Source organism: Haematobia irritans, chromosome 5 (genome assembly GCF_050003625.1).
Source record: "Haematobia irritans isolate KBUSLIRL chromosome 5, ASM5000362v1, whole genome shotgun sequence".
NCBI lineage: Eukaryota > Metazoa > Arthropoda > Insecta > Diptera > Muscidae > Haematobia > Haematobia irritans.
This window is the reverse complement of record NC_134401.1, coordinates 29761546-29774509: the sequence shown is the minus strand read 5'-3', so window position 1 is coordinate 29774509 and position 12964 is coordinate 29761546. Positions and strand designations below refer to the sequence as shown.

General features: G+C 32.1%; 1 protein-coding gene across 1 annotated transcript; it reads left to right on the top strand.

Annotated features, from left to right (window-relative positions):
- The first annotated feature begins 4912 nt into the window (after nucleotides 1–4912).
- On the top strand, nucleotides 4913–6519 carry LOC142239606 (small ribosomal subunit protein uS5-like). Its single transcript, XM_075311397.1, has 3 exons — nucleotides 4913–4934; nucleotides 5014–5203; nucleotides 6393–6519. Exons 1-3 carry the CDS (start codon nucleotides 4913–4915, stop codon nucleotides 6517–6519), a joined length of 339 nt encoding a protein of 112 aa, XP_075167512.1.
- The last annotated feature ends 6445 nt before the right edge of the window (nucleotides 6520–12964 follow it).

Sequence of the window (12964 nt, the reverse complement as noted above, 5' to 3'; positions counted from 1 at the left end):
ATTTCTATAGAAAACTTTGCAACCTTTTATTTTATAGAAAATTTTGCAAAATTTTATTTCTATAAAAATTTTTATCAAAATATTATTTCTATAGAAAGTTTTGTCATTATTTTATTTCTATAGAAAATTTTGTCAAAATTTTATTTCTGTAGAAAATTTTGTCAACATTTTATTTCAATAGAAAATTTTGTCAAAATTTTATTTCTTTAGAAAATTTTGTCAAAATTTTATTTCTATAGAAAATTTTGTCAAAATTTTATTTCTATAGAAAATTTTGTCAAAATTTTATTTCTATAGAAAATTTTGTCAAAATTTTATTTCTATAGAAAATTTTGCGAAATTTTATATTATAGAAAATTTTGCAAAATTTTATTTCTATAGAAAATTTTGTCAAAATTTTATTTTATAGAATTGTTTGCAAAAATGTATTTCTATAGAAAATTTTGTCAAAATTTTATTTCTATAGAAAATTTTATCAAAATTTTATTTCTCTAGAAAATTTTGTCATAATTTTATTTCTATAGAAAATTTTGTCATAATTTTATTTCTGTAGAAAATGTTGTCAAAATTTTATTTCTATACAAAATTGTGTCAACATTTTATTTCTATAGAAAATTTTGTCAAAATTTTATTTCTATAGAAAATTTTGTCAAAATTTTATTTCTATAGAAAATTTTTGTCAAAATTTTATTTCTATAGAAAATTTTGTCAAAATTTTATTTCTGTAGAAAATTTTGTCAAAATTTTATCTTATTATACAATTATTTTTCGAGCTTTATGGACAGATATAGATTAAGGAACATGGTTAATAGAGCCATTGAAAAGAAAACGCCAGATACAAATCTATACACGCCTGGACTGTACATGTTTCGGTTCGGGCGAATGAACCTTTCCACAGCCTTTAGTATAGATCTGGCTGGGAGAGATAACTCAATTTTGGGCCCTTTATGCTAACTCCTTATGGAGAAAACATTTGGGAAATTTCCTCTTGCAAATTGAATCATCTTTTCTCCCACTGTACACCATTCGTCCGAACCGAAACATGTACAGTCCAGGCGTGTATAGATTTGTATCTGGCGTTTTCTTTTCAATGGCTCTATTAACCATGTTCCTTAATCTATATCTGTCCATAAAGCTCGAAAAATAATTGTATAATTAGATATAATGCATTTGGACGTCAACTGCCTGTTTCGGTATCAGGCTAATATGAAATATAATCAAAATTTTATTTTATAAAAAATTTTATCAAAATTTTATTTCCATAGAAAATTTTATCAAAATTTTATTTCTATAGAAAGTTTTGTCATAGTTTTATTTCTCTAGAAAATTTTGTCAAAATTTTATTTCTGTAGAAAATTTTGTCAAAATTTTATTTCTGTAGAAAATTTTGTCAAAATTTTATTTCAGTAGAATATTTTGTCAAAATTTTATTTCTATAGAAAACTTTGCAAACTTTTATTTTGTGGAAAATTTTGCAAAATTTTATTTCTATATAAAATTTTGTCAAAATTTTATTTCTATAGAAAATTTTGTCAAAATTTTATTTCTATAGAAAACTTTGCAAATTTTATTTTATAGAAAATTTGCAAAATTTTATTTCTATAGGAAATTTTATCAAAATTTTATTTCTATAAAAAGTTTTTCATAATTTTATTTCTATAGAAAATTTTGTCAACATTTTATTTCTGTAGAAAATTTTGTAAAAATTTTATTTCTATAGAAAATTTTGTCAAAATTTTATTTCTATACAAAATTGTGTCAAAATTTTATTTGTATAGAAATGTTGTCAAAATTTTATTTTTATAGAAAACTTGGCAAACTTTTACTTTATAGAAAATTTTGCAAAATTTTATTTCTTTGGACAATTTTATCAAAATTTTATTTCTTTGGACAATTTTATCAAAATTTTGTTTCTATAGAAAATTTTATCAAAATTTTATTTCTATATAAAATGTTGTCAAAATTTTATTTCTATATAAAATGTTGTCAAAATTTTATTTCTATAGAAAATGTTTTCAAAATTTTATTTCTATGGAAAATTTTGTCAAAATTTTATTTCTATAGAAAATTTTGTCACAATTTTATCTCTATAAAAAACTTTGAAAACTTTTATTTTATAGAAAGTTTTGTCATAATTTTATTTCTATAGAAAATTATGTCAAAATTTTACTTCTATAGAAAATGTTGTCAACATTTTATTTCTATAGAAAATTTTGTCAAAATTTTATTTCTATAGAAAATTTCTTAAAAATTTTATTTCTACAGAAAATTTTATCAAATTTTTATTTCTATAGAAAATTATGTCAAAATTTGATTTCTAAAGAAAATTTTGTCAAAATTTTATTTCTATAGAAAATTTTGCAAACTTTTATTTTATAGAAAATTTTGCAAAATTTTTTTTCTATAGAAAATGTCGTCAAAATTTTATTTCTATAGAAACCTTCATTGCAAACTTTTATTTCTATAGAAAATTTTGTCAAAATTTTATTTCTATAGAAAATTTTATCAAAATTTTATTTCTCTAGAAAATTTTGTCATAATTTTATTTCTATAGAAAATTTTGTCATAATTTTATTTCTGTAGCAAAGGTTGTCAAAATTTTATTTTTATAGAAAATTTTGCAAAATTTTATTGCTGTACAAAATTTTGCCAAATTTTATTTCTATATAAAATTTTGTCAAAATTTTATTTCTATAGAAAACTTAGTCAAAATTTTATTTCTGTAGAAAATTTTGTCACAATTTTATTTCTATAGAAAATTTTATCAAATTTTTATTTCTATAGAAAAATTTGTCAAAATTTTATTTCTATAGAAAACTTTGCAAACTTTTATTTTATACAAAAATTTTCAAAATTTTATTTCTATATACAATTTTGTAAAAATTTTATTTCTATAGAAAATTTTGTCAAAATTTTATTTCTATAGAAAATTTTATCAAATTTTTATTTCTATAGAAAATTTTGTCAAAATTTGATTTCTTTAGAAAATTTTGTCAAAATTTGATTTCTATAGAAAATTTTGTCAAAATTTTATTTCTATAGAAAGTTTTGTCAAAATTTTATTTCTATAGAAAGTTTTGTCAAAATTTTATTTCTGTAGAAAATTTTGCCAAAATTTTATTTCTATATAAAATTTTGTCAAAATTTTATTTCTGTAAAAAATTTTGTATGCAAGGCGGGCATGCTAACCATTGCACCACAGTGGCTCCCAATCCTACTAACATCGTATTACAATCGTCAGTAGCGGTTCATCAATTACTCATCGCTGTTGACTTAATTTCTGCGGAAGGATTTAATATGAACGCAATGTTCCACATTTCACACGGAGTGGATGAAAACTAGCCACATTAATATCAAGAAATAAAATCTGTGAATCGGACTATAAGGGTGCTTTATCCAATTATGGACTGATAATTAAATATAGTACTTGGAACCCACATCATGTACCGACATTTAGGCGGATGAGGTGAAACATAAGCCCTCTGATTGCCCAAGAAGTCAAATCTGGGGATCGATCCATTTCGGGGCTGTATCACACTATAATCCGATATAGGCGAATTGTAGTTTGGTTACATAAAAGAGAATACAACCCTTTTGGATGCTTAACAAGTCAAATCTGGGAATTGGTTTATATGGGGTAGAGGGCGTAAATTGACGTCATACACTGAATTTCATCCGAAGCTCAAGAAATCATTGGTTTATATGGGTGATATAATTATGGACCAATTTTTGCACTGTGGTTAGAGGGGTTATACAACCATCGCACATCAAATGAAATTTCTCCTTTAGAAGTCTCAAGAAATAAATCTGCTGATAGGTTTAAATGAGGTACATTTGTAGTTATCCACCGAGCGAAAATTTACTCTGAACTCTGGTTAGCCAAGACAATTTTCTATTTTTTGCGTACCTGTCTGTTAATGAACCATACAAATTGTAAAAAATCACACAATAACAACCTGCTAATATCAAATAATGTCAATTATTTAAATTAAATACAAAAATGTTAGCGTTTTTGCTTTTCTTTTACAAAGCAAACTGCAATATCCTGTCAGCTAATAAACTCTACCAAACCAAAGAGGAAAAAAATTTAGTCACAAAATCACTTGGGATCTCTCATGTGATATAGCTGCACTAGCTACCACAAATAATACAACCAAGAGCGTATCACGTGCATGACAAACAATCAATACTGAAACAGCTATTGCAACTTGCAACAAGACCAACACAAAAGACTAGGGCAGGGCGTCCAGTATAACAACGTCAATGAATATGTATCAGCTATCCTTCATCGTTGTGTGCATGTGGAAATGTTGCATGCAAGTCTTTTAAGTAAAAAGGACGTTTATCGCTTGATGATAATCTCTTCGTCTCATTCGCATAAACAGCAACGGTAGCAGAAACCACAACACCATCACTTGTTAGAAACAGTGAAAATAGAAGAAAATTAAATTAAAACAAAGTGAAATTGGTTATATATTCGTCGTGTTCGAATATCGTATACCCTTCATATTCATAAAACCTATTGTACTGAGGAAATGTTACATAGATCCAATGATTTTGAATCTGAACCATTAGTTTGAATCTGAACCATTAGTATTGATTTAGATACATGATATATTACGCTAACGATACTATTTAACTTTATATTACATGCTTCGCTATAGTATTTAGTACAGATATACTGAAATTCTAAGTCGACCTAGTCAAAAAATTGGGTAAGATAGCGATTCGCTTCCCTTACGCCTTCCAAATGGGATCAGTCGCGATGACCTTCTTATTCGATTTATTGAGTTGTACCCGACGAGGGTCGTTTTCATGACTGGAATCAAAACGATTGCAAAATTTTAAATATGGAGAATACGATGAACTCGGTTTTTTACCTTCACCGTTTGAACTTGCATCTAACTACAAAATGGCGGATGCAGCTCCAGTCCGTGGTTGTTTCCGTGGATGATATGGTTCTCGTGGTGGTAGAGGTCGTGGATGTGCCCCGTTTGATTCGTGAATAAAAAGTTAACTCCTTGGAAGAAATCTACTTTTACTCCTTGCCCAATAAAGAGTTCGAAATTATTGATTTCTACTTGGGTTCGCGCGATGGAGTATTCAAGATTATGCCTGTCCAGAAACACATTCGTGCTTATCAACGTACTCGCTTCAAGGCTTTCGGTGCTTTGGTGACGGTATTGTATCTAACCCTTAAATAGTACCAACTTTCAAATGATTCGTGTCAAAATTTGACGTCTGTAAGTCAATTAGTTTGTGAGATAGAGCGTCTTTTGTGAAGAAACTTTTGTTATTGTGAAAAAAAAATGGAAAAAAAGGAATTTCGTGTTTTGATAAAATATTGTTTTCTAAAGGGAAAAAATACGGTGGAAGCAAAAACTTGGCTTGATAATGAGTTTCCGGACTCTGCCCCAGGGAAATCAACAATAATTGATTGGTATGCAAAATTCAAGCGTGGTGAAATGATCACGGAGGATGGTGAACGCAGTGGACGCCCGAAAGAGGTGGTTACCGACGAAAACATCAAAAAAATCCACAAAATCATTTTGAATGACCGTAAAATGAAGTTGATCGAGATAGCAGAGGCCTTAAAAATATCAAAGGAACGTGTTGGTCATATCATTCATCAATATTTGGATATGCGGAAGCTCTGTGCATAATGGGTGCCGCGCGAGCTCACATTTGACCAAAAACAACAACGTGTTGATGATTCTGAGCGGTGTTTGCAGCTGTTAACTCGTAATACACCCGAGTTTTTCCATCGATATGTGACAATGGATGAAACATGGCTCCATCACTATACTCCTGAGTCCAATCGACAGTCGGCTGAGTGGACAGCGAACGGTGAACCGTCTCTGAAGCGTGGAAAGACTCAAAAGTCCGCTGGCAAAGTAATGGCCTCTGTTTTTTTGAGATGCGCATGGAATAATTTGTATCGATTATCTTGAGAAGGGAAAAACCATCAACAGTGACTATTATATGGCGTTATTGGAGCGTTTGAAGGTTTGAAGGAAGAAGAAAAAAGTTTTGTTCCACCAAGACAACGCACCGTGCCACAAGTCATTGAGAACGATGGCAAAAATTCATGAATTGGGCTTCGTATTGCTTCACCACCCACCGTATTCTCCAGATTTGGCCCCCAGCGACTTTTTCTTGCTCTCAGACCTCAAAAGGATGCTCGCAGGGAAAACATTTGGCTGCAATGAAGAGGTGATCGCCGAAACTGAGCCCTATTTCGAGGCAAAACCGAAGGAGTACTACCAAAATGGTATCAAAAAATTGGAAGGTCGTTATAATCGTTGTATCGCTCTTGAAGGGAACTGTGTTGAATAATAAAACGAATTTTGACAAAAAATGTGTTTTTCTTTGTTAGACCGGGGACTTATCAGCCAACCTGTTACATCGGCCCGTGGTTCCACTGACACTTTGGGCAATTTCGCCAAGGCTACTTATGGTGCTATTACCATGACCTATGCTTACTTGACTCCAGAAAGAAAATCGGTCAGCATCTCATGAGGTAAACGTTGGGAGCCGGAGCGATGTTTAGAGGTTTGCAGCCGGAGCGTGAAAAGAACTTCTTTATACCCTCCACCATAGGATGCGGGGTATATTAACTTTGTCATTCAGTTTGTAACACATCGAAATATTGCTCTAAGACCCCATAAAGTATATATATTCTGGGTCGTGGTGAAATTCTGAGCCGATCTAAGCATGTACGTCCTTGCGTCCGTCTGTTGAAATCACGCTAACTTCCGAACGAAACAAGCTATCGACTTGAAACTTGGCACAAGTAGTTGTTATTGATGTAGGTCGGATGGTATTGCAAATGGGCCATATCGGTCCACATTTACGTATAGCCCCCATATAAACCAATCCCCAGATTTGGCTTGCGGAGCCTCAAAGAGAAGCAAATTTCATCCGATCCTGCTGAAGTTTGGTACATGGTGTTGGTATATGGTCTCTAACAACCATGCAAAAATTGGTCCTCATCGGTCCATAATTATATATAGCCCCCATATAAACCGACCCCCAGATTTGGCTTGCGGAGCCTCTAAGAGAAGCAAATTTCATCCGATCCGGCTGAAATTTTGTACATGGTGTTGGTATATGGTCTCTAATAACCATGCAAAAATTGGTCCACATCGGTCCATAATTATATATAGCCCCCCAAATAAACCGATCCCCAGATTTGGCTTGCGGAGCCTCTAAGAGTAGCAAATTTCATCCGATCCGGTTGAAAATTGGTACATGGTGTTGGTATATGGTCTCTAATAACCAGGCAAAAATTGGTCCACATCGGTCCATAATTATATGTAGCCCAAATATAAACCGATCCCCAGATTTGGTTTGCGGAGCCTCAAAGAGAAGCAAATTTGGTATATGTTGTCTAACACCATGCAAAAATTGGTCCACATCGGTCCATAATTATATATAGCGCCCATATAAACCGATCCCCCGTTTTGGCTTGCGGAGCCTCAAAGAGAAGCAAATGTCATTCGATCCGGCTGAAATTTGGTACGTGGTGTTGGTATATGGTCTCTAACACCATGCAAAAATTGGTCCACATTGGTCCATAATTATATATAGCCCCCATATAAACCGATCCCCCGATTTGGCTTGCGGAGCCTCTAAGAGAAGCAAATTTCATCCGATTCGGTTGAAATTTGGAACATGGTGTTAGTATATGGTCGATAACAAACATTCAAAAATTTGTCCACATCGGTCTATAGTTATATATAGCCCATCTCCAGTCACACAAAAATTGGTCCATATCGGTTCATAATCATGGTTGCCACTCGAGCCAAAAATGATCTACCAAAATTTTATTTCTGTAGAAAATTTTGTTAACATTTTATTTCTTAAGAAAATTTTTTAAAAATGTTATTTGTATAGAAAATTATGTCAAAATTGTATTTCTATAGAAAATTTTGTCAAAATTTTATTTCTACAGAACGTTTTATCAAAATTTTATTTCAATAGAAAATTTTGTTAAAATTTTATTTCTATAGACAATTTTGTCAAAATTTTGTTTCTATAGAAAATTTAGTCAAAATTGTATCTCAAGAAAATTTTATCAAAATTTTATTTCTATAGAAAATTTTGTCAAAATTTTATTTCTACAGAACATTTTATCAAAATTTTATTTCTATAAAAAATTTTATCAAAATTTTATTTCTATAGAAAATTTTGTCAAAATTTTATTTATACAGAACATTTTATCAAAATTTTATTCCTATAGAAAATTTTGTTAAAATTTTATTTCTATAGAAAATTTTGTCAAAATTTTATTTCTACCGAACGTTTTATCAAAATTTTATTTCAATAGAAAATTTTGTTAAAATTTTATTTCTATAGACAATTTTGTCAAAATTTTATTTCTATCGAACAATTTTTCAAACTGATTTACATACATATTTAATGGACTAACTAACACTTTAGAAGACGGTGTTAAGAAGTTTTAAGATACCTTGCCATCGTCAAGTGTTACCGCAACACAAGTAATTCGATTGTGGATGACAGTGTTTAGTAGAAGTATCTACGCAATCCATGGTGGAGGGAACATAAAATTCAGCTTGGCCGAATTTACGGCCGTATATACTTGTTCTTCATTCAACAAGACTTCGTCCTTCTCCAATGTCGTATCAATCCAATTATTCCACATAATACCACTCTGCAACGTGGTGCAATGGTTAGCATGCCCGCCTTGCATATACAGGGTCGTGGGTTCAAACACATTTTCGACCAAACACCAAAAAGTTTTTTGACGGTCGATTATCCCACTTCAGTAATGCTGGTGATATTTCTGAGGGTTTCAAAGCTTCTCTAAGTGGTTTCACTGCAATGTGGAATGCCGGTCGGACTTGGCTATAAAAAGGAGGTCCCATGTCATTGAGCTTAACTCTGCTCCGCCATAAGCTAACGGAGGTACTTGATGCGTGGATTGATTATAGGGACCACACATCGCGCTTACAGCCATCTCATGTACAATTTTATGCACGATCTTTGGAAATGCCTAATGCGCAGACTAGTAGTGACCTGTCACCACTAGATTGTCTCATTGTTGCGATATTGCATTACAAATTATCTACAGTCAATAGATGCAATATGGGATTCGGAGCATAAGCACCTATTTTAATTATTTCATTTATTTAACTTTTTCTGGAAAATCAAGACATTCTCTTTATCCGCTATGTTCTCGTTCCTTGCTGAGTAATTACACATTCCGTTATTGCAAACACTTCCACATGTAGGATTTTGCTATTATCCGACAATCGGAACAGGATCTCCACAAGTTTCGTTTCAAGTGTACCAATTATTTAATTTTATATGTTGTGGTTCAAAAAAACTATAGGATTTGGCCTTTCTCGTATCAGGAAATTTCATTCAGAAGACATAGTCATTTCGGTAAAAGGTTAGTGTTTTCACACCATTTCTGCTATCATCCTTTTATGGTTCGAAATGTGTCGTATTTCTGTCCATTCTTCCATAATTTTTTTTTCGGCCGATATGATCATGATCTGTTTCTCTTTAGGTTTTCACTACAATTTAAATGTGAGGATAATACATCTCTTGGACCACTGAGCCCTTAGGTCCTGCTGTTTAACTTTTTCTGGAGAAACATCACATTCCAGTAATTCATATCCCACTATGACCACAATCCTTGTTGACCAATTAACACATTCCATTACCGCGCACACTTATATATGTAGGATAGTGCTATTATCCGGCAATCGGAACAGGATCTCCATCAGTCTCGATTCATAATTGTATGAATTATTAAATTTTATGTGTTCTGGGGTCACCAATTATAGGATCGTGTCAGAAAATTTCACTCTGAAGTCAAAGACTTTTCGGTTCGCGTTTTCACGTCATTTCTCCTACCATCTTTTGATGGTTAGAAATATCTCGAATTTCCTTTCCACTCTTTCATAATTTTCTTTCAGCCCCGCCATGATCGTAACTGTATGTTTTTTAGGTTTTCAGTACAGTTTGACTGCCAAGATAATACGTCCGATTGACCACTGAGTCCTTTAGTCCTGCAGTATCACCACTGAGATCATCGAGCAGCGTTTCCTACTGACACAGATCCACCACTAAGGGCTGTAGTATAACTACCAAAGTACTTGAAATTAATAATTCCGCATTTGTTACTTGCAACTAATACAATAATCGAAAATCAACCCGAGACTCTACTGATCTCCTACTACTAACGGCACTAACATTGAGCCCGAAAATAATATCGATACCGAACCTGAACGAATTTCAATATCAGATCTCCTACGAATCAGTTATAGAACATGTCTGTCATACCCGACATCGTTGAAAAACTGCCATTCGACCATTTTGGCACTCATTCGACCATACTTGGGCGGAGTATTAGATCTTAGATCACTTCAAGGACCACTCGCCAAAATTATATACCAAAAAGACCTCATTTTTGGGTTAGTCTCTAAGAGTCATACCGCAGTAGTCTTCTAACTTCTTTGAAGCGTGGATCATTGTTCCTCTTTACTAGAATTTCGTATATGATACCATCTCTTCAGGTTGTTGGATGATTCGAAATATGTCGTATTTCCGTCCATTCTTCCATAATTTTCTTTGCATCGCTATAATCGTGATTTGTATTTCTTTAGATTTTCAGTACAGTTTGAATTCCAAGATATGTCCGTTGGACCATGTAGTCCTTCGGTCCTACAGTGTCACTACTGAGACCTACAGTCCTACGGTCCTACAGTCTCACCACTTAGAGTTTTCCACTGATACAGATCCAACACTGAAGGCCTATAGTACCCAGGTGTTTGTTTTTGCCACAAATCTTCACAACCCCTAATCCAACATTTCCAAACAGTGGACACCCATGGTCGCTTATATTGTTCACTTTTGAAAGGAATCCGTTTTTCAGACCGTTCGCGTTTGCGAGATTTCACTGTAATCCTTTTTAATCAGATACACTTCAAAACTTTATTTGGTCCCAACGAGTGTTGATGATTCCTTTCAAAGGACTCTATTAAATTCTACTTCGACATTGATCGATATGTTGCAAGCTAAATGACCAAGTTAGTTTTAGCCTCATTTTTAAATTGGAAACTACAACAACAACAAATGGGAATCAAAACCCCAGCCATATGAAGGCGAACATATTATGTCAAACCAAAACGAATGGCCACAAGTTGGCGTGAGTATTAAATCGTTAAAATGGACAACAACGATGGCCTACTCTAAACTACCAGCTTTCTTGATACCATCCACAGCGAAGGACAACCATCAACTTGGGACCAGCAAACAGAGCAACAAGCATTGAGTGACTAGCAAATTCCAGACATGAGGGGATTTCACAAGTGAGGCGCTTTGGTTAGGCCACAATGCTAAATGCACCACAGCACCACGAACATTGTCCATCACCATTGCCGCCGTTTCTGTGGTCAATATTAAAACGGAAGAGTTGAACAAAATGAGCAAAAAGAACTAACGTCCCGGTCTGGGCTTGTTAAAGTGAAATGAAATCGGGTAAAAAATTGCCTTAAAGATATTTCGTAATGATTACGTTTTTCCGCTGTTGGTTAGCTGTTTGTTCCTTTTTCCATTTGGTGGACATTAAGGACGAATAAAAGTGGCAACAACAAAAACACTAACAGGAAACACGAAAAAAAATCCAAAGCACAAGGAACATCACCAACCAACATAGCTTGCTAAAGAAGCTCACAGAACGCAATTCTGCTGTCAAAGACGATAGAGAGCTGTTTGCTTCCTATCAAAGGCTGCAGGAGTCCAAAAAAAAAAACACTAGGCATTTATTTCGCTACAATGATAATGATGGTCGAGTTCTTAATCATTATCATGGCTGAAGTGGCACACATATCTGTCTGTCTATATGTGACGAACCTCTATGGACTTGCTGGACGATGATGTTAAGCGAAGAGTGGCTGATGCTGATGATCAGCGACATTGAATAACTTAAATGAATTGACGATCTTACGCATGCGTTTTATTGACAAATGAAGAAGGAATTACTCGACGACAAACACCATTGGTCGATGTAAAAACGATAAATACTGCAATGCCTGGGAACAGTGGTTTATAATTTGGAAATTTTTAAGAATGGAGAGCTCGCGGGTGAGAACTGAATACGAAATAATTATTATTTTCTCCACCAAAAATGTGACAAGCGGTATATAATCACCACCTGCCTATTTAAATGTTCCCAAATAAAAATAAGGTTTGAAGGTCCCATCATCGCAATAAACTCAAGCGTTTTTTTATATCAATTTGATATGGTGATATGTATTTGAAAATATATCTTTAATATAAATTTAACTAGCCTTGCACACAACAAATTATTTTCAAAATGTTTTTTTCTATAGAAATAAAATATTGACAAAAATTTCTATAGAAATAAAATTTTGACAAAATTTTCTATAGATATAAAATTTCGACAAAATCTTTATAGAAGTCATTTTTTTAAAAAATACATATGGAAATAAAATTTTGACAAAATTTCCCATAGAAATAAAATTTTGACAAATTTTTCTATAGAAAAAAAAAATTTCTAACGAAACAAAATTTTAACAAAATTTTCTTTAAAAACAAATTTTTTTATAGAATTTTCTATAGAAATAAAATTTTTTAAACATTTCCTATAGAAATAAAATTTTGCAGAAATTTCATATAGAAATAAAATTTTGACCAAATTTTATAAAGAAATAAAGTTTTGCAAAATTTTCAAAAAGAAGTAAAATTTAGACAAAATTTTCTATAGAAATAAAATTTTGAAACAATTTCCTATAGATATAAAACTTTGACAAAAAATTCTATAGAAACTTTTTCTATAGAAAAAAAAAAACAAATTTCTAACAAAACAAAATTTTAACAAAATTTTCTTTAGAAACAAATTTTTTTATAGAATTTTCTATAGAAATAAAATTTTGTAAACATTTCCTATAGAAATAAAATTTTGCAAAAA